The sequence below is a fragment of the Naegleria fowleri genome, assembly GCF_008403515.1.
Source record: "Naegleria fowleri strain ATCC 30894 chromosome Unknown tig44, whole genome shotgun sequence".
Taxonomy (NCBI): domain Eukaryota; phylum Heterolobosea; class Eutetramitea; order Acrasida; family Naegleriidae; genus Naegleria; species Naegleria fowleri.
Genome location: NW_025407976.1, coordinates 289,531 through 314,594, shown reverse-complemented (window position 1 = coordinate 314,594; position 25,064 = coordinate 289,531). Strand labels below are relative to the sequence as shown.

The following is a 25,064-nucleotide window of genomic DNA, read 5'->3' as shown; positions in this document are numbered from 1 at the left end:
ATAAATAGTGGCAGAATTAATTTGTATTTGGTGCCATCTTGGCATAGATTCGTTTAAGCACGTGCGAAACCAATTTCTTTTGTTTGGAAACACAATCTTTGATACAATCAATTTCTCCATGTGACAAGTGTTTGTATTCCAATGATGGATGTAATTGTTTTTCTATTTCGTTCACTAGATTTAAATTATATGATTTTATACATTCTCCATAGCATGCATAAGAAATAAACGTTGCTTCATCGTTCTTATCTTTTGCAATAGAGGCCTTCAATTTTATCTCATCCATATAATTATTAAAAGCGAGTTGTTGTTCCATCATCATTTGTTCATACATCATGTTACTGTTCATCATGTAATTCGTTGGATCATAGGGGTTATAATTCCATGAAGGCATATAAGTAGTGCTCAGGTCATTACTCATAAAGTTATTGTTATTCATAAAGTTGTTGTCATAGGGAATGGTATTTGATGGATCTCCAAAATTATTTCCCATATCAGATCCACCTTCCGAGGACTGTGCAAAATTATTGTTATTAATATTCGTCATGTTATTATGCACGGGAGGAACCATTTCGGAATTCATGGGTGGTTGAAGTGATGATAATTGCATATTGTTGGGTTGAGAATAAATTTCTTGGGGTTGTTGTTGCGGAATGGTCGATGAATCCAATGTAGTTCCGAATGGTATTTGAGTATTGTTGTAATTGTTGTTATACATGGTCAGAAAGGGCGACTCCATATAAAACTTTCCAACAAAGCCCTTCACACTCAATGAGAAAGGAACAGGATTTTGTTTCGAGAGAAGAGAAGGATCCATTTTTTTGTTTCGTGAAACTTGGGTTTTGAAACTTATAAGGTGGTCCTAAACACGCAATCTTTACAAACGATTACTGCCGAATGCATGTGTAAACCAAATGAACCAAAAAACATGATGTTTGGCAGCCAACAGAAATGATTCACACCGTTTTTGGTGACCTTCTGATGAGGTAAAATTAAAAAGAGAACAAACCATCCCAAGGTCAAACGAATATTCTAAAAACTAGTACTTGGCTATCAGCCAATCAACAAATGAAGCAAAAGTGCACTCTCTGTTTGGTAATATTTAATAACTATTAATAAAGGAATCAGATAATTCTTAAAGCACGATCAAAACGCGCGAAATTGTGCCATTTGTGCTCCCATTTGTACTTGAGATTCTTTCTCCACTCACCTCATCCCAAATTTAGGCTCATTCAAAATACAAATCCCAAAAAAAATGCTCAAAACCTTCCTAGCATCCGCCGGCGTATGCAGTTCAGCATGTGGTAACCATCTCTTCACAACCACGCTGCGTTCAATTCCTATCCAAATTTTAAATCATACTAATTCTTGTAGAAATCAAATTTCAAATCATCGGAGTGATGTAAAAACTGAACAGGGTTGGAGGCGGAGTTACAGCGTTAATTTTGTATCTGAAATGATGAATCAAAGTGCACACGCTTCAACTTTGTCATCGGCAGTGCCACCACAAGTTTTGACCGATAACAAGTCATCTAGTAACAGTTCTACTCCTGCTAAAAAGAGTAGAAAACAAACCAAGCCTAAACAAGTTATGACTCTTACTGATAGGGCTGCAGATAGATTAAAATACTTAATGTCGAAACGACCTGGTGCTCTTGGTATTTTGATTGGATTAAAAAAGAGAGGCTGTAATGGATTATCATGGACATTCGACTATATCACACAGGAAACTGAAATACCCAAACTTGCTGAAATAGTGGAAGACAAGGGTGTACGATTAGTCATTCAGCCAAGTGCAGTAATGAATGTAATAGGAACAGTAATGGATTACGAAGAAAACGAGGTTTTCGCCAAGTTTGTTTTCAATAATCCAAATGCAATTGGTACCTGTGGATGTGGTGAATCATTCAACGTACAAACAGCAGCAAATGAAAAGGAAGTTTTACAAAGAAAATCACAAAAGATGTAGAATGACCCTGTTATCTTGTAAATACAGTTTAATTATTTTCGTAAATTACACTTGAATCTCAGAAACAATAAATTCAAAGTCAACTGCGAATTGCTGTAATTTGGAGGCGTCACTTGATCTGAATGTTGCAGCTACCTTGCCATCCTGAAACATCTTGCATTCAATTAAAATGTAGTGTAAGTCTGATGTTTGAGTATAGAAATAGAACATGTGTGGCTCATTCTTCACGTTACTTGCCATTGTCAAAATATTGTTCTCTCTTAACTTTTCTTCGATTTCTGCGGCACTTGGTCGTCCTTCATTGAAAGAGAAAGAATAGGGTCTTGCCGAATTCACAAAGTCAGAAGACTTCCACTTTTGCTGGTACTCTGCAGGTGTCAAAGCAGGTGGCATAACAATTGGAACATTATTTGTGTCTTCGTAATCTAGATCATCATCCAGCAATCTTTCTTCGTTTGCCTTTTTCATTTCTTCTTCTTCTTCCTCTTCTTCAACTTCCTCTTCCCCAACCGCTTCTTCATGATGTAGTTCACCTTCATCATCACTATCTTCATCATCAATTGCTTGTCCAAGCACTTCAACATCTTTGACAATAAATCTTTCACTTGGTTTTCCATAAATGATGGAAAGGGTGTTAAATTCTGAAAACAAACGATCACGGAATTCTACAGATTCCTCTTCTGCGAATTTTGTTACCACATCCTTCTTTGTCATCACTACGCTTTTTGCTAAATCGACATTGGCAGAAAGCAATCGATAATAAAACAGGGCTCTATCGTGTACATCTGCATGGGAGGTATCGTTCACAGCAACTTCGAAAAGTCTTCCTAACATTGCGACCATTTCTGGAGCTCTCAAAAAGAATAGTTTCATGGCGCTAGTCAAAATTTGATTTCTCACGCTGTAGTGGTAAGTAGAAAAGTTATCAATAAAATTCTCCAAGATGTATGGAGCAGCTGGAAGTATAGCATCTTTTCCAAACTCTCCCAACATCCAAACAAATGAGGAAAGAGCTTCTGGATCTTCAATAGTTCTCCAATGTCTGGTGATAGAAGGCAGACACACCTTACAGAACTCAACATCGTTATATTTACGCAAAATATCTTTCAATACTATCGTTGTCTCGCTGATAATGTGAACTATACCAGTATCCAAAAATTCAAGAAGATGTGTCAATGATTCGTCAGTTGCATATGTCACTTTTACAGCAATTTCTCCCAAAGCTCGAATAGCCTTTTTAGATGTGGAAACAGTATTATCACCCAAAGACACATAATAACTCAGTTCGCTCATAATCTCTTGTACATTTTTCTCATTAGCTAAAAGAGTTAAAACCTCTAGTTTCAGCTCTTTCAAATACGAAGGATCGTTGTACTTGATGTAAAAGTCCTTGAAATATGGCTGGAATACGTGAGGACTTCTTGTCATCATGAACTTCAAATGCTGCAAAATTGTGTAAGCAAGCTCAGGACTTGAGGTAGCAAATAAAAGTAATAATGGATCTCTCAATCTAGAATACACTCTAATGTGATTCTTTGGCATATTTTGAGTGTAATGTAAGAACAAGTTTGTGATAGACATAACCACAGATGCATTTGAAATTTCTAATTTGTCATCAAGCAAGTTCATGATATCAAATATTTCGTCATTACTCTCTGGTTTATATTTGAGCAAAAGTGAAACGACCTCAGTGAGTTGCCATTCAGTATATTCTGATAGCTTATTAAGGAGATGATACACCATCTTTTTAGATACAATAACACCTGATTCTTCAATTTCGTTCAGTGTACGAATAGAGTTTACAATTACTTGAGCGTCCTTATCTTGAATCATATCATACATTCTATCATCGAATTTTTCAACTAATTTTTACAAGGATAATGACAAGTATCAGGCAATACATCATATAGATAGTTATAAGCCATTACAATCATCCGATCGAATAATTCATTCATCAACTTACCCTTTACTATTTGGGGAGCAATCTTGAACAACTTAGATACGCTCACAACAGCAGCACGTCTAACGTATGGGCTAGGGTCGTTCAACCCTTCTTTGATGAGTGGAACGAGATGTTCCGTTAGTTTAGAAATTCTCAAACTGCTCAAGGAACGCAATGCCAATCCACGAACGATTGGACTTTCATCTCTACAGTCTCTTGCGAGAGTGTTAATGACGAGAATAGCCAAATCGGCATTTTGTCTGGCATAGTGGGTAATGTACTGATATATCATTTTCTTCTGCACAATGTCCTTTGTGTTTACACCCATGATCATTCTGTCAAACAATTTGCTGGTATCTAATCCCATTGTTGTGAATCCAATCACACGTTGGAGTACTTCTCTCTTTTTTGTTTGGTCATTATCAATTGTTGGATCTGATAATAATTGTTTTAGCTCCTGAATTTCACCCTTCTTATCCGGAATGTTTGTGGTCTTTGATGTTTTCATGAGAGAGCCGACCGAGCTCATGGTTTTACTGATGGAGGAACCAATTTGAGAGGCTCCCGAAGTGATGCTGTCCCCGAGGTTTTTCAGAGTGGAGGAAGCGCTCATTTTTGTTTTTTTGTTTTAAATTGAACGTATGACGTAACACCCTCATGGGCTCTTTTTCATTAATAAGAATACTTTTGAATAATGATTGTTGTTGGTTGTTCATGGCTGACCCAACAAAGGAGAGGGGTGTGAACTCTTATTTCTTTCTATTAATAATCCTTTTGTTTCATCATAAACATTCAAAGGAGCCAGTTGAATTGACTTGAAAAGACTCTCTACTAAGGACAAAATCATCTCCTTAATTTTCCTTGTCCCATCAAAAAATAGCTCTCCATCAAAAAAATTGCTTGATCAAACTCTCATTGGTCAACACGTGAAAGATTCGCCTTCCAAATTAAACTCATCATCGTCATCACCAACGTTCTTTTAGGCAGCCATCTGATCGCACAGTTTATTGTTTTGTTGTATTTATCATTGTATCATCATTGATCCAACACCAATATGACCTCATACAACAATGCCTATCAAATGGGACCCGATTTTAATCGGCTTGTAATGAATGCAACAAATCCCAAAAACCAAACCGATGATTGGGATTCTATTATGCAAATTTCAGATCTTTTATGCCAAAACCCAGATGATTACACCAAACAAGTACTTCCTATTTTGTTAGCAAGACTCAAAGATCCAAATCCGATTGTTGTTATTTACTCTCTCACTCTTTCGGATGCCATTCTGAAGAATACCAATGATTACGTAAAGAAGTGTTTTTTAAGATCTGAATTTGTAAATATTGTGCATGGATTAACACAAGGAAGATCAACTGATGTCAAAGAGAAAGCCAATGAGGTGATAAAAGAAAATCAGCTTACACAATTCCCATCATCGAGCCCATCCTCTTCACCTCCAATCGGAATTGCATCCTCCCCACAACAGCCTTTGACTTCTTCAACAACAAGACAGCCTCCTCCTTTCAGAGGAAATACAAATCAACCCTCGAGCAAGCTGTCTACCTATCAAGAAAAATTAGATTCTGATTTGACCATTGTCAAAGAAAATATTAATTTATTAGGAGAGCTAGTTTCTGCTGCTTCTTCACCAAACGAATTGAAACAAGATGACACTGCTCTTCAACTCAAAGTTAATTGCGAGGAAATGCAGAGAAGAATAATTTCATTAATCGAAACTATTCCTCCAGAAGATGTTCTTTTGAAACTGTTGGAAGTTAACGAAGCATTAAGTGACTCTCTTCAATCATTCGAAAAGTTTATGAAAACTGGCAAGAAGGAGAATCCAAAGCTTTCACAGGTTCTCAACACCTCATCTGCCCCTCCTTTGTCACCAAATGTCAATACATCTTCAACTGCAGCTGTTAGCGGCTCAAGTGGATTCGGATCATTGGCAAACAGAAACGTTAATAGAACAAACACTCCATCCAATCAAAACAAGTCTCTCACTTTGGATGATTTTCTTGGATCATCTGTACAACCAACTCCACCTCAGCAACAAGTTAATAGTAATGTCACAGCAAGCAATTTAAACACCAGCAGCAATATTGGAGGTGTTAATAAGGTATCCACTGGAAACAGTTCATCAACAACTCCGCTTTCTTTGGACGATCTTTTTGGGTTGACAACATCAACACCAGTGCAGCCACAACAACGATTACCTCCCATTGTCAACAATCCATCTCCTTATACACTAAACAACAACCCTTACTCCGATTCAATGGAGAGAGAATTTGGAAGATTAAATATTCAAGCTGGAAACATTCCTCCAATGTATCCTTCAACAACGCCTCAATACAACAATAATCCATACACTCCTCCATACAATCCTTACGGAGGCTCGGATCATGTTGACCCCAACGACCCATTTGGGTTGAGCAATAGGCCTCAACAACCACAACAACTACAGCCAAACAACCAAACAGCCAACCGATCATCTGGTGGCTTTGCTGCTTTAGCCAATAGAGACAGAAGCAACTCCAGCCAAAAGAAATAAAAGAACCAAAGTGGAGAAATTATGTCTTGTTTTTGATTATCATTGAATCTACATCTTGCTCTCAGGTTAGTACTTACTGTTACTGCGTCATCCGTTTCCGAGTTTAAATTGATCAATCGAGACTCAACTTGATCGTCGATTAACAATATCACAAGTTTATTTCAAATCATACTATGAAATGAAGTGTTCTGTTCGGCAATGTTACAATATACGGGATTTATTGGTCATCTCCTTCGACATCTTCCACTTTAGAACCGTCGTTCTTCTCCTCTTGCATATCAGAAGTCCACAAAGTCAAGTTGTCTCTCAACAATTGAAGAATGAGAGTAGAATCCTTGTATGATTCCTCGGTGAGACTATCCAATTCAGCAATAGCATCATCAAAGGCCTTCTTTGCCAATTGGCAAGCACTTTGAGGTGAGTTCAAAATTTCATAATAGAAAACAGAAAAGTTGAGGGCCAAACCTAAACGAATTGGGTGAGTAGTTTGGAGTTCCTTAGCAATCTTTGTTGCGGTGTTGTAGGCCTCCAAAGAATTGTTGGCTGCTTCCTTTCTGGAGTCACCAGTAGTGAATTCAGCAAGGTATCTGTGATAATCACCCTTCATCTTGTAGTGGAAAACTTTTGATTCATCAGATTGGCTAGATGGGATCAAGTGTTGATCCAAGATTGACAAAATATCGTTACAGATATCGGTTAATTCTCTCTCAACCTTGCCTCTGTATTTCTTGATCTTTTCAACATGATGTAAATTTCCCTTGCTTTCCTCCTTTTGTTCAATGGAGTTGATGATTCTCCATGAAGCACGTCTGGAACCAATAACGTTTTTGTATGCAACAGACAAGAGGTTTCTTTCCTCAACAGTCAATTCAACATCCAATTGGGCAACCTTCTTCATACTTTGGACCATTTCTACAAGAGCCGATAATGATGATTAGACACATGTTGTTGTTATTATTGTAAAGTACTCACCATCATATCTTTCAGCTTGTTCAGCAAGCTTGGCCATGAAAACGTTATCTTCTCTTGATTCAGTTTCGCTCATTTTGGATCGCTGTAGATGATGATGGTTGTTTAATGATGATGAGAATTGTATAAATGTGAACTTGAGAGAGATTTGCGTTAGGTATTTACCTTTGTGGGTCGTGCTGTATTTTTTTTTGTATTTTTTGGCTTTGCTCATCCAATCATTGGGTTGGCAAACCGATTGTAAACCTCTTCGTCATCGAAAACTACGATTCCTTGTCCGCTGCTTTACTTTCAAGTATTAAAAGTGTGAGGCCGATACGACATCAATAAAGAGTGAGACCATGTCATCTCTCTCTCCATGTATTTGTTTGTAGTTGAGTGGTTGAGATGATCAACAACAGAATAATTGTCAAAGATCAGCTCCATTTGCTATTGGTTCCATTGAACATGTTATTTTAGATAAATTTCCTTATTGCTATTGTTGTCTCAACAACAGTTGTCTCACCTTCAGAAAATTACGCAACAATCCAATAAGAGAGAACTGACAGCTGCGAGAGAGTGAGGAACCCACACGTGCACACCTCGTACACACCTCGATGAAAACCCTATACTGACACGAGACCCAAAGGCCTTTCTCCATCATTTTGATCGAGAAAAGAAAGTCATTGCCGAAATCGGTCTTGACAGGTTTTACCGCCAATTTTTTCATCACTCTACAGATCGAAGGCTCACAAAAACCAATAAATTACCAAACTTGTTCATCATCAGTTATTTTCAAGTGTGTTTCATATGAGATGGACAATAATTTCAGAATTTGAATCCATATCATGATTGTATCGACTATATGCGTTTATTTTCAACTCAAAATTAGTTTCATCACTTTCCATTCTTGTGGACTCAAGAAGAAGGAATGAATTCTTCTCATCCTTTTGAAGAACAAGATAGCTTTGGTTTTTGCTCTGAAGATGTGTATCCTTTGTTCCCGGAACTTGGCTCCTTGTTTGTAAACTCACAATCTTATTTCCAAGTTCAACAACCCCAAAGCAATTGAATCATAAAAAAACCCTTGCCAATTTTTGACTGTCAGTTTGACACTTGTCAATCCCGTCATCACCGCTAGCCATTGACCTGTCATTGTGTGGCCGTTAAAAAAAACAATTGATATTCCCTCTTCAACAACAACAATTTTTGATTTCATTGGTTGTGTGTGATTTGACAACAACAACAAGAGTTTTTTCAACAAAAGAAATATTCATCATCACATCGATATATTTGTCATTCCATTATTGACGAGATTCACAAGAAAAATTTTTCAAATTCTTTTTCAAATTCTTTTTCAAATTCTTTTTCATCATCATCACCAATCTTCATCATCCTCATCACATTGAACTCTCTAAATGTCATCTGTACAAAATATAAAAGTTGCTGTTTGTGGAGCAGGTGCCGTGGGAAAGTCATGTCTCACCATTCAATTTGTTCAAAATCAATTTGTAGAAGCGTAAGTTTAAAAGTGATCATTATCACATGATGATGATGATTATTGACTCTGTTATTATTATTATTATTGTTATTATTGTAAATAATTATTGTTGACACTTGTGATTGTGATCCATGGATGAAAATGGAATTGCGAATGTATTCTTTCGACCATCATCACATGTTGTGACCTTTCATTCACATGTATTATTTGTACTGTTTCCAATCGATTTGAAACAACTATAATGACGACAATGACCACTTCTATTCTCTTCATGTTGTTGTTTCCTTGACGTGTCTTACATTTATGGCAACATGACTGTTTTTTCACATTTCATGAATTCATCCATTATCATCATCTTATTTTGATCAACATCATCATAAACAAAATCACAATGTTGGACCACATCTGATCATCAGATGGGACCCTACTATTGAGGACAGTTATCAAAAGTCGCTTAAAGTGAATAACACAGTTGTGCAATTAGACATTTTGGATACAGCAGGACAAGATGGTTTGTATTAGTAATTATTAGTAATTCATAATATTCATAATATTTATTATTATAATGATGAATTCTTAAATACCTCACCTGAAATGGTGAATGATGATCAATCAAATTTGATATCGAATTTGTGTGAATATTTTCAATTCAACAACAGAATATAAGGTTCGTTGTTGAACTAATTGTCAACAAAATCTTGTTCTTAAACCTTCTATTGATCACTACATGATGAAACTATCAAACATTTCATGACTTTACAAAATAGGCATTGAGGGATGAATACATGAGAACAGCGGATGGATTTTTACTAGTTTTTGACATTTCAAAACCAAAGACTTTTGAGGATTTAAATGAATTCCATAAACAAATTGTAAGAAGCAAAGATTGTGATTACCCTCCAATTATTTTGGTTGGAAATAAGATTGATGTAAGTGTTTTAAGAGATGAATTGTGAAAATATTGAGATTGAATGATTGAATATAATATTAATATTTGATAATTTTATTATTGTAACATTGGTTGGTGGTCACGAACCTCATGATCCAAATTTGAATCGACGATTATGAACTCGTGTGATCGCATGATACTGAATGACATTCTTTTTATGGTGTCCATTCATCTTTATTTGTTCACAATTATTTTTAATCCATCCATTTCCATTTTTATGTGTTATCTCGATTTAATTGTCAATAATAATTGTTCATCTTGTACACCTTCATCATTGATACAGCTTCCTCCTGAAAAGAGAGCAGTTTCACGTCAACAAGCAGAAGATATTTGTGCAAAATGGAAAATTGAATTTATTGAAACAAGTGCCAAAACACGAACCAATGTGGACGAGGCTTTCCAGAAGCTTGTCAAAACCATTCTAAAGCAAATGGAGAAAACAAAACCTGTAAATACTACTAATAAGGAGAAACCAGAGAAGAAGTCTTGTATTTTACTCTAAAATAAATGTTGAAATAAGAGTCTCATCATTAGGATGATTATCTGAACCTAATGTCACATCATGTCAAAACACCAAATGGCTCAAAGATGGTGTTGATTCGAATACACAGAATCTCGTCTCAATATTGAATTGAAAAATGTGTTAAAGAGATCGTTAAAGACGATGAATGAACAAACAAATATATATTGATGATCTATAGATATACAAAAATGTCCCATTCCGTTACAGAAACACAAACTTCATGTGGGACGAATGATTTCCTTCAAGGGAATAACAACAATGAGGAGATTGTGGATTGCGAGTGGTAGTAACTGCAGTTACCAAATCGCACACACACTCAAAGTTCTTTTTTACATTCTCTTCACAACAAGCATCACCACAGACAAGGCAATGACAACCAATGTCACAAACGATCGCCAATCAAAAACACTTATTCCAGCTCGATCAGGTGTTGAACAATCCACTTTGGAAGTGAAACCAGCAAAACAGGTACAAACACCATCCTTCGTATTACACATACCATTTCCATTACAATCATTTGGACATTTTCTTCGTTCACAACTAATTCCAGAATAAGCACTGTCACATTTACAAATACCAATCGAAGTGTCACATGTACCATGTCCATTACATTTTGGATCTACACAATCAAACAAATTACAATCATATCCAGTGAATCCAGAAGCACAGCTACAGAAACCAGAGACATAATTACAAACACCCTTATAATTACAATCACCTGGACATGGTTTGTTACCTGTAATGATTAATGTGAAATCATCACCAGTGCTCACATCAATCACTTGTTCATTATTTGGAACTGAAAGAAGAGTTGGAGAGAAGACATTGTTGGTGTGACCCAATCCCAATTGTCCCTTGTCATTTTGACCCATCACATAGACAGCACCATTGGAAGTGAGAATGGCGACATGTCCACCAGTTGGTCTTGAAATTGCAATCTTGATAATATTGGATGGAAGATTAGGATTGAGAACTGGAACAATGAATTTCGTTCCATTCACAGATGGATCAAAACCAAGTTGTCCATAGGTATTGTCACCTGTCACATAGGTTCCATTTGCTGTGAGAATAAAAGTAGATCTACCACCCGTGTAAACAGCATCAATTTGTGTAATATTATAAAAGACACCATTCGATGTTTGTTCGAGATTTCCAACTTCACGGAATGAACTCACTTGTTGCAATGCATTCAAACCAATTTGACCATACGAGTTGTCACCAGCAGCATAAGGTTTTGTAATGTAAGTTTTCACACCACTTCCACCTCCACCTCTCGTTTCAATATTCACAGTAATGGTATGGAACTCACCAGTAGTCACTTGCTTAATATTTTGTTGAGAAGTACGCAATGGAGTGGTACGAATATCATCAAAATTGAATAAACCAATTTGACCTCTACTGTTACCACCCATGACAAACAAATCGTATTGATCAACTGTGTAGGATTTTCTTTTAGCTCTCATCACTGTGTGAATAGCTCCACAATTAATACTATCAATAATGACCGTTCCATTTTCATATTGATTACGAGTTGGAATCAATTGAATGGAATTCGTCTTGTTATTATTACCAAATTGTCCAAAAGCATTGGATCCCATTGCATACACAGAAAGAGTGTCATTGGATAAAAAGAGAACTGTGGAATGAGTTGTAGAACTGACTACACCATAACCAATCGAAATAAATGTCACATTCACTCCATTCAATTCAGGAATCACTCGAGGTGTGAATTGATCAATATTCATGATTGGATTAATAAAGTTATAGGGAGATCTATTTTTACCCCATGCCCATGTTCGACCAGTGTCATGTTCAGTAGCAAACACAAATCCTGCCGATGTGTAAACATGTTCCAATTGAACACTTGTTGGAATATTTTTAAGGAGAGATGGACTCGTATAGTAAACAGTGTCACCACTTCCAGAAATAGTTCCCATTGTGTACAGTTTACCATCAGTGGTCAAGACAAATGAATTCTTAGTAGCAGCAGTGAGAATAGAAGCCACTGATTTGCTGGCTGGTGTGGTATTGTTACTGAACTTGGCTCCATTCACAGTAGAAACGAAAGGAGAGATTCCAAGTTGTCCTTCAGAGTTATCTCCACAGACATAAATGGTTTGTTGATCTTGAGCCAACAACATGGCATGTTGATACGAGAGAGAAATTTGTACAATGTTTTGAGTCAAGGCAGGTGTAAATTGAGATGCATCGATTTTCACAGGAAGAATTGAACTCATTGGAGTCTGAGTGGTACACAATGCATTCATGTCATTATTTCCCCAATAATAAACAGATCCATCATTGGTTGTGGCCAATACACCTTGTCTATAAATGGAAATATCCAAAACAGGAGCAGTGACACCAGCCAAAAGAGTTGGAGTTGGAATTTGGAAGGTCGTACTATTGACACCCAATACACCTTGATCATTAGATCCAGAAGCAAATACTTGTCCATTGGTAGTGAGAACAAAAAGTGAACGACCATATCCAACCACTTTTTTCACACTCGTGTATTTGTTACCTGTTTGTGGTCCAGACAAGAGTGTTATATTTGAAATGATGATTTGACTTCCAATAAATCCCATCATTGCAAAAGTATTATCTCCCCAACCATAGAGATTGTTGGTGGTGTCTTCAGTGACAAAGGATGAATAATAAACTGCAAAGACCTTATCGACATTAATGTTTTGAAGAGCAGCGTTTGGTAAGAGAGTAGGAACACTAAGTGAGGAAAATCCATAACCCAATTGTTCATAATTGTCTATTTGTGTTTGGCAATGAAACATTTCACATCGTCGGCAATGAATGAAAACATTTCACATCATGATTCACATGATTCATCATATTGACATTCCACATGGTTCATTGATCATTTTGCAGAATTGTCATTATCATCAGTGATGTCACGTAAAAAAATGTAAAGGAAATGAGTGTGTGATTAGTAGTAGGATCGTAGGATCACCATTTGTGTGAATGAATAATGATGAAAGGACCATAAAAAAACACTTACTGTTACCAAATCCATAAACATCTCTTGCTGTATTATTCAACACAAACAAAACATGTTCAGCACCACATGCCAAACTTCGAATAGCACTCGAATATGAACCAATCAATTGTGGAGTCTTAAAACTTTGAGTAGTATTCAATCCCAATAAATAATTCACACCATTACTCGATCCAAAACCATAGAGAGCGTCACCACCATTCACACCACCGCCACTCACCACCATAAACACTCGAACACCACTTGAACTACCATCATCTAATTGTTGAATACATTGAAGTGAAACAGTGGATGATTTCAAAGAATCAACAAGAGAAGGTGAAGAATAATCTTTTTGTGAAAGTTGACCATTCGCATTGGAACCAAATCCATAAACTTTACGATTGAGAGAAGGTGTGGCAGATGATTTAAAAGTTGCTCCATGAATGGAATAAATGATACACAGACAACAGAAGAGGAGAGAGATGATCCATTTTGATGTTGTTGTTTTTGAAGACGAAGAAGAATTCATTCTATTAGAGGAGGAGGAGGAGGGGAATATGGATTTCAGAGAGAAGGATGAATATGGTGTGAAATGTCGTTATATCGTTGTTGAGAGAGAAGGAATATGACGAAAAGGAGGATGAAATGGTATATCGTTGTTGTTGTTGTTGTTGTTGTTGTTGAGAATGTAAACATTGAGTGAATGGTCAATTGTTGTTGTTGAGAATGGTATGATGATTGGCAAGAGTTCATCATCATGATAGTTGAAAGGGAAATGAAGTGTGTGAAAGGAACATGTTGTTTTTAGGAAAACAAATCATCATGATGAAGAGAACGATACAATAATCATGAGGAATGAGAATGTGAGAGTATATAATGTAAAGTGTTGAATCGCCGACGTTCATGTGAATCATCCATTTGGTGATGAGTCATCGATTCAACAAATGGTAACGCAGAAAAAGAATACACAAATCATCATCAACATATTGACATGATTCATCGTGGTTACGGACAGGTGGTTGTCGCTAAACAACAACACAAAATGGTGTCTCATCATGACACTTACCTCATCTTTGCCATTTTTTTTCTGTTTAATGACAAGTGACTTGCTGCTGTGATGGGTAACGGATACAGCATTTAAAACGTTGAAAACACTCACAAATAACGAACTCTACAATTTGGAAGAATGAAAACATATTGACACAATCACTGTCCATCCTTGTTATGAGGAGTGTTTGAAAGGCAATTGAATAATATTGATGGGTGTTAACGAATCAATCATCATCATCGATACACAATGATATCCTCATTCGTCTCACTACACTTCTTTTTATCTCTCTTCCTCATATCACCATATGTAAACAACAATGAATCTCATGAAATTCCATTCAACAAACAATTGATAATTTGACGTTCAACAAGGAAGGACAAATTTTAATATTACAATTTGACGTTTTCATATTGGAATCTCATAAAAATTACAAAAAAATGAAAAATTTCGAGAATCGTCGAATGCTTGATCAAGCAGTCATTTCATCATCAAATTCTCTCCATAAAGTGGAATCCTATTCAAATGTTCCATTCTTACTTTCGGGATCGAATGTTCCTTCCTCTGCTGAAACAAAGGCTATTTTGGAAAAATCTCAAATCAAAGAGTTGCCTGTCGATACAGTCTTGGTTTTGGGTGCAGGTAATTTCGGAATGGCATTGGCATATCATTTGGCTCATCATTTGAATGATCGGATTACTATTTATGCAAGGGATCAACGAGTGGTTGATTCTATTAATCATGAAAAGGTGAATCCCAAATATTTATCTCAAATTAAATTGCCTGATAATATGACAGCCACTTGTGAGATTAATTCTGAAATTTTGAAACAACACACTGTATTGTTGTTTTCCATTCCAACTCAACACATGAGATCAGTATTGAAACAATTTAAGGATGTGCTTTTAGATGCTTTTTCTTCTTCTTTCAAACATTTGTGCATCTTTGCTAATAAGGGTATTGAAAGTGATAGTTTGAAACTTCCCTATGAAATTATTGAGGAAGAAATGGGTTCAGAGTTTGCTGATCGATGTGTGTTTTTGAGTGGACCTTCTTTTGCCATTGAAATTTGTGAGAAGCAGCCCACGTGTGTCACAGTTGCATCAAAAAATATTGAATGTGCATTGTGGGCTCAGCGAGTTTTGTAAGTGAGAGTTCTTCAAGTTGTTGAGTGACAATATTCTGGTGACCATAATTATTATGTTTTGATCATGATTTTGACGATCATGATTATCTATGATTTTGACCATGATTTTGACCATGATTTTGACTTTTGAAATACTCCATTGGTTCATAATTTTTCAATTTTTGTGAACAGCCATAGTCCATATTTCAGAGTTTACACCTCTGACGACCCAATTGGTGTCGAGGTTTGTGGAGCATTGAAAAACGTTATTGCAATTGCTTCCGGAATTTGTACTGGCATTGGTTTTCAAATGAACACACGTGCAGCTCTTCTAACAAGAGGATTACATGAAATCACTCGAATTGGTCATGTCATGGGTGCCAATCCATTGACAATGTCAGGCTTGAGTGGTATTGGTGATTTGTTTTTAACGTGTACCTCAGAGAAGTCAAGAAATTTCACAGTCGGTTTTCGATTAGGAAAAGGTGAAACTTTGGAAAATATTTTGAATTCGTTGGGATCTGTTGCAGAGGGTGTTCCTACCACAAAGGCAGCTTATCAATTGTGTCAAAAGCTCAAATTGAGATGTCCAATTGTCAATATCATTTATCATATGCTTTATGAGGGTAAACCTGTCAAACAAGCTGTTAAGGAACTTTTAGAAGAAGAAACTGGAACAGAATTCTCCTTATACAAAAATAATTTGTATTAACATTTCCAGTAATAAACTGTTAGAACAATCATTTCTACAAGCAGTGAAAGTACAAGCAATTGGAAATGAGTAATTGAAAATTCAAATTTTCTTTAAAGAGAACTCATTCTAATAGAACCATCCAATCTGACAACCTCTCCATTCATCATTGGGTTTTCAATCAAGAATTGAACCAATTTTGCATATTCTGGTGGATCTCCCAATCTAGGTGGAAATGGAACTTGCTTTCCAAGAGATTCTCTCACCTTGTCGCTCAAACTCATCAACATTGGAGTCAAGAACAAACCAGGAGCAATAGTGACACATCTAATATTGTAACTACTTAATTCTCTTGCAATTGGTAAAGTCATGGAAACAACAGCACCCTTACTTGCAGAATAACTAGAGTATTTGAAGAAATTCATTTGGAAATATCTACTACATGAGTTCAATCTTACCTTGCTGTTCGGCAAACATTGTCACAAATCATTCATTGAATGGAAATAATGAGCAACAATATTCAAACATTAACAAATATAACTCTCATCACACATACCTTGACCAATTTGTCCTTCATAAGCAGCAATGGATGCAGTATTAATAATAATACCACGTTCCTTATCCTTTCCACAAAGTGGTGCATTTTGTTTCATCATTTGAGCAACAGCAAGTCTCAAAACGTTAAATGTTCCAGAAACATTGACAGCTAAGACTCTATTGAAAGCATCCAATGGATGAGCTTCTCCCTTTTTTGGATTGTAAACTCTTCTTGGATCCTATTGAAAATTAGCAAACAATTACGCCGTCATATCATTTGAAAGTATGTCATGCAAATATCATCAAGTTGGATCAAATTTCACTCTCACACTACGATCATATTCAAACTTACACCAATTCCAGCAGCATTGATCACACCATACAAAGTGTTTCCAAACTTTTTCACCAATTCATCAATACCTTGTTGAGCTTGCTTTTCATCACAAACATCCACATGAACATAAAGAACTGAATCGGGATGTTCACTTTCAATTTGTTTTCCCTTTTCATCCAAAACATCAAAAATGACCACTCGAGCTCCGAGAGAAACTAAATGTTGGACTGTGGCTGCTCCCAAACCAGAGGCACCACCTTTTTTGTGAGAGGTGATGATGAACAACAACAAGGAGGAGATGGATCAGAAAATTTAATATATTATTGAATGACGATCGTCGCCATCATCGTGTCAGTCATCATCATTAAATCGGATCCAAAGATTCATGAAAGATGATCACGGCAACAAGTTGTTAGAATATTTCAAAACATCATCTTAAAGTGATGAGTGTGTGCGATCAAGCGTAATCTCAAACGTACCAGTCACAATAAAAGTCTTTCCTTCAATTTTCATTTTTTTCCTTTTGAAAATTTAAATTTCCGTTTCTTCTCTCGAGCGAAAAAGAACAACAAGGACTTGATCCAGGGGAGGTGAATCTTATTTGATCTCTTGTGATGGAAAATATTTATGATATTATTATTGAATTAATTTCCAATGTTTGAGTTTTTGAATCAATTCTTGAGATTGAGCTGATAATTCTTGTCGAACAAAAAGAGGTGTTTCTTCATCAAAGGTCTTTGGGGTTTTTTTCAAGTTGTCAATGTATTGACAGCAATCCTTGAATTGTTTTCCAATTTGTTGTTGTTGTGCAGATGCATTTCCACTTGTTGAAGGAGTAGGTGACTTTTTCTTTTGTTTCTTATTTCCTCCACTGGAATTTGAACTAGTTTGTGGAGTATTGAAATATTCAATCAGCAAGGTCGCGCACTTGTTCACTTGTTTTTCATTTTCTGGAACTCTAAAGAAAAGGTTCAAAGCTCGCAAATATTTAGCAATTTTGTGATAATCTTTGTCAGTTTTGAAAGATCGAATAATTCCATCGAGATGTGTAATTACGAAACCTTTGATATCTGATGGCTTTACGAGCTTGGTAACCTCTGGATTGGTTGAATAAACCATTGCTTCAAGAACTCTAAGGGACAATTTCGATTGCTCAACTCTTTCCAGACTTTCCAATTCGTAGGAACACTCCTTATTGACAAAGTTACACAAATTTGTATAGAGAGAGTGAACAAAATTAGGAGATTTCGCCAACAAAATTTCTCTAATTTCAGAATCCACAAAGATGGTATGATAAAAGTCAATGCTAGTGAGAGCAATCTCTGTTTCAAAGTCTCCATCCTCCTCTTCCTTATTTTCCATCATGGTGATTTCATCTTCCTTATAATTGCCCTTGATTAAGGGGAACACTTTTGTGACAAAAGTGTGAATTTCCTTTTTCAAAAGCTCCCGATCGTATCGTTTCATAGCCTTAATCAAACCTGAAAGCAAGCAAATACTATCCACACCAACAGTGAGTAAACTTTTCTCCATGAAGAAAAATGCTGTCTGACAAATATCTTGGTAATGGGTGGTGAACAAATCTTTACCAACATTTGGCAAAGAGATAGTTAACGCATTAAAAGCTCTTGAAACTTCTTTCTTTGTAAATTTGATTTGTCTGTAATCTTCCTCCTCTTCATCATCATAGTCGTCATAATCTCGTTTAGGACGTCTGTTTCTTCCTCCTCCCAGAGAGTGACCTTTGAGAACATTCTTTGCATTGTCTTTTACCTTGGAAATAAATTGTGTGCAAACAGTCACGACGCATTCCATTACGTCTTTTAGTTTTTCGTCAGTACTATCTCCGTAATGCTCAGACATTAAATGGATGTACTCAGCATGAACTTCAAACCACAGCGCTCTTTCAGTGATCGCTTCGATAAGAGGATTGTTGATAATGAAGCATGGATGTTGCTCAATCTTTTTGGGTGCAAATTCATCGATATATTTAGCAGAGCAAAACGTCATGAAACAACGGATGAGCTTGCTTGCATAAAGTTGCACTTTCTTTCTAAAAACTTTCTTTCCAGAGTTGTTTGCAATAATTAATCCATTTTGAATGAGCTCCAAGAATTCTGATAATACTGGTTTTCTTTCTTCATGTAATTTATCATCCCCAAGGAATATGTCAAAGTTATTGTTTTGGAGAAGTTTTCTGCATGATTTCAATAGATGTAATACTAGAGTTCTTCCTGTCTTTGTTTTTTCAGCGTTCACAAGGGTTCTGATTCTATTTTGAAGAACTTTAAAAACTCTTTCAAAAATTTTCCAATAAACTTCCAACGATTGATTCAAGGATGGAATAGCTTTTGGATTTGTAAGTGTTACTAGATGACTTAGTGCCATTGAGGTATGTTCAAATGTTTCCTCTTGAACCTCCTTTGCGCTCTTTTCGAGTTTCACGATCAGTTTGTTGAGAGCTTTCTCTATAGATTCGACTGGAACTGAAGAAAAATCGCACACCTCTTTCATCAACTTTTCAATTGGTCCTGTTTCTAGCTCTGAATCTTGATCATCATCATACATGCTCGATGATAGCAGTTCAAACTGAATAGATGAGTAAGAATTTCTTTTGTGAAGAGAAATTAATGCAATATGGCTAACTAGAGTGATAATCTCTGATTCTTCAGGCTCGCTCCAAACATCCAATGAGCTGTATAATTTAAGTGTTTCGATATTAAACCGATGTATGTCAAACTTACAATAAATATAAACAAGTTGAAAGCAATACTGGTGAATTCACATGGGCTTGGTGTGTCACTGCTGAAAAGAAAATTCGTAAAAAATCTGTGCACATTAGAATTGTAGTGTGTCTGCTTTTGTCATAAACCCTTAATTGATCCAAAATAAAATCTAAAAATAATTCTCTGTAATATTGAGGACATTTCAAATCAATCGCTTCTGAATAATTCTGTACTGTTCTGAAAAACACTCGTGTAATTTCAATTTTTATAGACTCCCATAGTGATGGCTCAGCCTCTTCATCTTGGCTTTCCTTTTTTGCAACAAGAGTAGTTTCACGTGTCAACAGTTGACTGCTCTTCTCATCTTTGATAAATAAGCAAACAGTTTGCATAGAATTCAATAGCAGTTCCACATTATCCGAAAAAGCTCCTCTAAAAGGAATATTTCGAGCAATCTGTGAGTTCATCAGAAACAGATTCAAGTGAATAGAAAAATGTACATTACAGTTGTTTAAATACTTACCATGCTCAACCCATATAAATGTTTCTTCAAAAATACTAATTTATCGTTCACATTTTCATTTGAATCATTTGAAAGTTCTGCCATTACCAGCTGCAAAACTCTGATCATGAGTCTTGTATTCTTTGCACTGCTTCCATAATCTTTAGAAAATTGCCTGTCCAAATATTTGTTCATGTATTCTTTTGTCCCATACTCCGAATTATTATAATGACTTTGTTTCAAATCAATAACTTCCTTCTCAAAGTTGGGCTGAAGCTCCGAAGAAGAAGCCTGTGATGATGATGAGCTTATCATTGCGTGTTGAGAGAAAGTTCAAATATTTTTTGAATGCAAATTTAAACAAAGCCAATGTCATCCCTTTTGAACAAGTTGGATCTTCCTATGTCGGTGTGTGCCAAAAAGAAAGAACAATTTGTCGAATTCAAATATTATGAATGGCGCCTGTGATTTGTGTTCCTCTTCTTCATAGATATTAAAGCATCCTCTTTCATGCAAGAATCCTTTCTCTCTGTTGGACATCAATCACCGTTATAGAGGCGAATTTTGATTAAAATTTCCCATCTAAAAAAATCCAACAAAAACTCTGGCGTTGTATTAACAAAACTCTTTTAATAGTTTTGCTGCTGAAGATCATCATCATGACTGATACAGCAAGTAATCATCAGGATGGTGGTATCATTGATACTCAAGAGCCCGAGATGGATCATGGTTATGACTATGATTTGATTGTTATCGGTGGAGGATCGGGAGGCATTGCCTGTGCCAAAGCTGCTCAACAGCTTGGAGCAAAGGTAGCCGTGTTTGATTTTATTAAACCTTCACCACAAGGAACTACTTGGGGATTGGGTGGTACATGCGTGAATGGTATGTGTTATTATGATACGGAAAATTATATCTTATGATCAATCTTTCAAAATTCATTCTTCTCATCATTATTCAAATATTGAATCAATTTTCAAATATTTGCTGGACAAAATATTCTCTCGCCCTTCAACATGTTCTTCATGTCGTTAGTTGGATGTATTCCTAAAAAGCTTATGCACACAGCTGCTCTCATTGGAGATAGAATTGAAGACAGTGCAGCCTTTGGTTGGAAATTGCCTGCCACTGGTCACGGCGTTGAAAGAAAACCATTGCATAGTTGGGAAACTCTTGTTGAAAAGGTGCAAGAACATGTTCATGGACTTAACTTTAAATATCGAACAGATTTAAGAAAGAGAGGAATTGCATACCACAATATGTATGCTACTTTTGTGGACGCTCATACTGTGGTTGGAAAGAAGAATGATTCCGATCCAGGTAAAACTTTCACAGCAAGACGATTTGTTATTGCTGTTGGTGGTCGTCCATCATATCCAGATATTCCAGGTGCCAAAGAGTACTGCATTTCTAGCGATGATATTTTCAGCATGCAAAAGGAACCTGGAAAGACACTTGTTGTTGGTGCGTCCTATGTGGCTCTCGAATGCGGAGGATTTTTGCATGGTATTGGTTATGACACGAGTATTATGGTTCGTTCGGTTCCTTTGCGAGGTTTTGACAGAGAATGTGCAGATAAGATCGCCAACACAATGAGCGACCATGGCGTTAAATTTTATCAGCCATGTGTACCACTTTCTGTGACCAAGCTTGAGAGCGGTAGATTAGCCGTAGAGTACATTAATGTTGAAACAAAGGAAAAGAACACGGAGGAATATGATACAGTTCTGTTTGCAACAGGAAGATATGCTCTTACTAAGGCTCTCAATTTGGAAAGAGTTGGAGTTAAGGTAGACAATGTCGGAAAGATTTTGGTAAACAAATACGAACAATCATCAGTGCCGCACATTTATGCAATTGGAGATGTGATATCTGGTGGATTAGAATTGACCCCTGTTGCCATTATGGCTGGAAAATTACTTGCACAACGTCTCTTTAACTCGAGCAAAAAGGCAATGGATTATGAAAAGGTCCCAACCACAGTTTTCACACCTGTAGAATATGGCTGTTGCGGTCTAACAGAGGAGGAAGCTGTTAAAAGATATGGTGACAATCTTGTTATTTACAAGAAATCATATTACGTTTTGGAACATGAACCACCAGCAAGAGAAGTGAAGGCTTTCGCTAAATTAATTTGCAACTCTCTTGATAATGAAAGAATCTTGGGATTCCACTATGTAGGTCCAAATGCTGGCGAGGTGACTCAAGGATTTGCGGTCGCCATCAAAATGGGAGCTACCAAAGAAGATTTTGATGAAACTGTTGGAATTCACCCAACTTGCGCTGAGACAATCGTTAAACTGGAACTGGGAGTAACTGAAGACACAGGATGCTGAGGATAATGACCACACGAGTTTGTAGAAAGATACAGATAGTGGACCAGCATGACGAATATTATTCATGCTTGTAATTGAATACCAATTTATTGCTAACTCTGTACTTTCTCTCACGTGTGGTCGTTAATACCTTTTATTAACAATACTCGAGAAGAATTGTTTATTGGAAATTGTGCCATGACGAACACTGTCCTAAACTTGGAGCAACCAAGGGGATGCCGTTCTGAACTGCAATTTCACTCAACAATAAATAATTGTCTTGAGTCAATAATTTCTGGAATATGGTGTGTTGCAAACAAGTATTTATATTTTTGTGAGGGTAATCATTCATTACCATAATGATAATATTTTTATAATTATTGTTACCATGATATTTAGTTGTGTGTGACCCTTAAAAAAATGGCAACCAAGAGAAAGAACAATGTTCCATCCTATCATGAAAAGAAACAAAAACCGAATGACTTACACGATTATCTATCAAGCCATGATGACATCTCATCACAACATTCCTGTTGTGTCTTGTCACAACTGCCCTCCGAAATATTTGTTGAACTGTTCGAATATTTAAATGGATGTGAATTATTGAAGAACGTTTCAAAAGTTTGCAAAAACTGGTACAATATCATTTCACACAAACTCGATTGGAAGTTATTGGTCGAGAGACGATTACATGACACCAATCATTCCTTCCATTATACTTCCATCACTCGAAACATCACACCACTGTTCAAAAACAAACTGTTGCACTTCATCACCTGCCAACTCTTCCTCTCCTCTGAATTCATCATACAGTCGATTCTGGAAGGCATATTTCATTCATAAAAAAAGTGTCCAAAAACCCAAACCCAAACACATATATAAACCCATTTCAGATTTTCTTGAACAGCACAAAGACTATGAATTCAGTAGAGAGATTTTATTCAAGAAAGAGGAACAAGATGATTTGGATGAATATCATTTTGAATTTTACAAAATGTTACGATACCATCCAGAGTTCATGACCATTCACTATGTGAATGCCATGATTCCAGATCGTGCAGGTTGGAATGGATACAATGATTTTATAATTTTAAAGAATGAAAAAGATCATGCAATAGATGAACGAGCATTTATTGAACGTGATCATGGTTTTACATCATGTTCGAACAAGAAAACCATTCATCAAAAAAGAAAAGTCTAGACTTCCAAGTGGGTGATCAATATGAGTATATTTGCAGTGATCAATCGATCATTCTTCTGTTAAACGTGAAAAGGATCAACGATTGATGAGATTTTTCAAGACGACGATCAAGCAAGGCACGAACTTTTCTTATATTCAGATCAATCATCGAATTCAGAAAGTGTCAACAAGTGTGTCTCCACTGGATATGTTGCAGAATTATATGTTGAACCAATGGAACTGCATGGAGAGAAAAAATTCAACCTGGAGAGCAACTCTTATTTAAACCCATTCTTGTTCAGTCCAAATGCTCAAAGAAAAGATGAACATGCTCAATAAGAATCAAGAATCGAGTGAGAGAGAAGAAATTCCTTCCACCACGAGTCAAGTTTCATCATCATCTACTCCAACGTTGGAAATCATGTCATTTCAAATTCTTTTGGGAAACCATTCCAATGCAAGTAGAAAGTGACAAGATTTCACAACTTTCTTCACAACTTTCAAAAGTTTTACAAGACTTTGATCAATATTTAGCATTGGGAGAAACCAAATGGATCTCCTGATCTTCCACGAGATTTAGAATGACCAACCAATGAGAATGGAATTCCATTTCCCTTTTTATGTCAACTTAATGTTCAACAATTAGAATATTTCGATTTAATACAGAGAGTAATTCCCAAAACAGGAGGAATGATCTACCTCTTCTGCCCTTACAAAGCCTTAATCGATGAAGATTATTGGATTCATTTAAAAAACACTTTCCAGTTCTCCATCGATGAGTACCAATGCTTTCCATGAAACAGCACTCAAATATCCTCTAGTAATGATCCATGTGACAGCAAAACAAAGAAATGGGAGAATTGGAAAGAAAAAGATTTCAAATAGATATCTTGGACAATGATGAGGATAGTAGTGAGGGTCGAGTGAATGAAAGGATGAGAATGATCAAGAATGTTCTTCCTCCTGCTCGATGGAACATTTTTCACACCTTTTTAAACACGATGAAGAAGAAGATTCCATCATGGATTTCTCGTTATTCAATCCTTTATTGAGTGATAATCGAGACATCTCTGAAATGTCAAATTATATTCCACATCCTGTTTGTCAACTTGTCAAGGATCAGCACTCGAATGAATTTCTGAATATTCTTCTTGTACATGACAAGAAGGTGTCTTTTCATTGAATGAAGTTCCAACAAGGTTGTTACAATTTTCACAACAACAACAG

General features: G+C 36.2%; 12 protein-coding genes across 12 annotated transcripts; 6 read left to right on the top strand and 6 right to left on the bottom strand.

Annotated features, from left to right (window-relative positions):
- Positions 1-16: 16 nt before the first annotated feature.
- FDP41_005462 (uncharacterized protein) lies at positions 17-817 on the bottom strand (the record flags this gene model as incomplete). Its single annotated transcript, XM_044708989.1, has 1 exon — positions 17-817. One exon carries the CDS (start codon positions 815-817, stop codon positions 17-19), a length of 801 nt encoding a protein of 266 aa, XP_044560181.1.
- Positions 818-1,255: 438 nt separating this feature from the next.
- FDP41_005461 (uncharacterized protein) lies at positions 1,256-1,969 on the top strand (the record flags this gene model as incomplete). Its single annotated transcript, XM_044708988.1, has 1 exon — positions 1,256-1,969. One exon carries the CDS (start codon positions 1,256-1,258, stop codon positions 1,967-1,969), a length of 714 nt encoding a protein of 237 aa, XP_044560180.1.
- A 45-nt stretch (positions 1,970-2,014) lies between these two features.
- Positions 2,015-4,524, bottom strand: FDP41_005460 (uncharacterized protein; the record flags this gene model as incomplete). The annotated part of the gene is made up of 2 exons (XM_044708987.1): positions 2,015-3,831; positions 3,933-4,524. The coding sequence occupies 2 exons, from the start codon at positions 4,522-4,524 to the stop codon at positions 2,015-2,017; spliced, it is 2,409 nt and encodes an 802-aa protein (XP_044560179.1).
- Positions 4,525-4,965: 441 nt separating this feature from the next.
- On the top strand, positions 4,966-6,468 carry FDP41_005459 (uncharacterized protein; the record flags this gene model as incomplete). Its single annotated transcript, XM_044708985.1, has 1 exon — positions 4,966-6,468. One exon carries the CDS (start codon positions 4,966-4,968, stop codon positions 6,466-6,468), a length of 1,503 nt encoding a protein of 500 aa, XP_044560178.1.
- Positions 6,469-6,685: 217 nt separating this feature from the next.
- On the bottom strand, positions 6,686-8,080 carry FDP41_005458 (uncharacterized protein; the record flags this gene model as incomplete). The annotated part of the gene is made up of 4 exons (XM_044708984.1): positions 6,686-7,380; positions 7,441-7,522; positions 7,603-7,641; positions 8,030-8,080. 4 exons carry the CDS (start codon positions 8,078-8,080, stop codon positions 6,686-6,688), a joined length of 867 nt encoding a protein of 288 aa, XP_044560177.1.
- A 754-nt stretch (positions 8,081-8,834) lies between these two features.
- FDP41_005457 (uncharacterized protein) lies at positions 8,835-10,368 on the top strand (the record flags this gene model as incomplete). The annotated part of the gene is made up of 5 exons (XM_044708983.1): positions 8,835-8,935; positions 9,334-9,428; positions 9,577-9,584; positions 9,685-9,846; positions 10,150-10,368. 5 exons carry the CDS (start codon positions 8,835-8,837, stop codon positions 10,366-10,368), a joined length of 585 nt encoding a protein of 194 aa, XP_044560176.1.
- A 350-nt stretch (positions 10,369-10,718) lies between these two features.
- Positions 10,719-14,458, bottom strand: FDP41_005456 (uncharacterized protein; the record flags this gene model as incomplete). Its single annotated transcript, XM_044708982.1, has 3 exons — positions 10,719-13,150; positions 13,400-13,908; positions 14,445-14,458. 3 exons carry the CDS (start codon positions 14,456-14,458, stop codon positions 10,719-10,721), a joined length of 2,955 nt encoding a protein of 984 aa, XP_044560175.1.
- Positions 14,459-14,866: 408 nt separating this feature from the next.
- FDP41_005455 (uncharacterized protein) lies at positions 14,867-16,264 on the top strand (the record flags this gene model as incomplete). The annotated part of the gene is made up of 2 exons (XM_044708981.1): positions 14,867-15,570; positions 15,745-16,264. 2 exons carry the CDS (start codon positions 14,867-14,869, stop codon positions 16,262-16,264), a joined length of 1,224 nt encoding a protein of 407 aa, XP_044560174.1.
- A 92-nt stretch (positions 16,265-16,356) lies between these two features.
- Positions 16,357-17,627, bottom strand: FDP41_005454 (uncharacterized protein; the record flags this gene model as incomplete). The annotated part of the gene is made up of 4 exons (XM_044708980.1): positions 16,357-16,645; positions 16,796-17,019; positions 17,133-17,371; positions 17,594-17,627. The coding sequence occupies 4 exons, from the start codon at positions 17,625-17,627 to the stop codon at positions 16,357-16,359; spliced, it is 786 nt and encodes a 261-aa protein (XP_044560173.1).
- Positions 17,628-17,750: 123 nt separating this feature from the next.
- FDP41_005453 (uncharacterized protein) lies at positions 17,751-20,657 on the bottom strand (the record flags this gene model as incomplete). The annotated part of the gene is made up of 3 exons (XM_044708979.1): positions 17,751-19,809; positions 19,859-20,295; positions 20,364-20,657. 3 exons carry the CDS (start codon positions 20,655-20,657, stop codon positions 17,751-17,753), a joined length of 2,790 nt encoding a protein of 929 aa, XP_044560172.1.
- Positions 20,658-21,001: 344 nt separating this feature from the next.
- On the top strand, positions 21,002-22,678 carry FDP41_005452 (uncharacterized protein; the record flags this gene model as incomplete). Its single annotated transcript, XM_044708978.1, has 2 exons — positions 21,002-21,227; positions 21,378-22,678. 2 exons carry the CDS (start codon positions 21,002-21,004, stop codon positions 22,676-22,678), a joined length of 1,527 nt encoding a protein of 508 aa, XP_044560171.1.
- Positions 22,679-23,348: 670 nt separating this feature from the next.
- FDP41_005451 (uncharacterized protein) lies at positions 23,349-23,858 on the top strand (the record flags this gene model as incomplete). The annotated part of the gene is made up of 1 exon (XM_044708977.1): positions 23,349-23,858. One exon carries the CDS (start codon positions 23,349-23,351, stop codon positions 23,856-23,858), a length of 510 nt encoding a protein of 169 aa, XP_044560170.1.
- Positions 23,859-25,064: the final 1,206 nt, after the last annotated feature.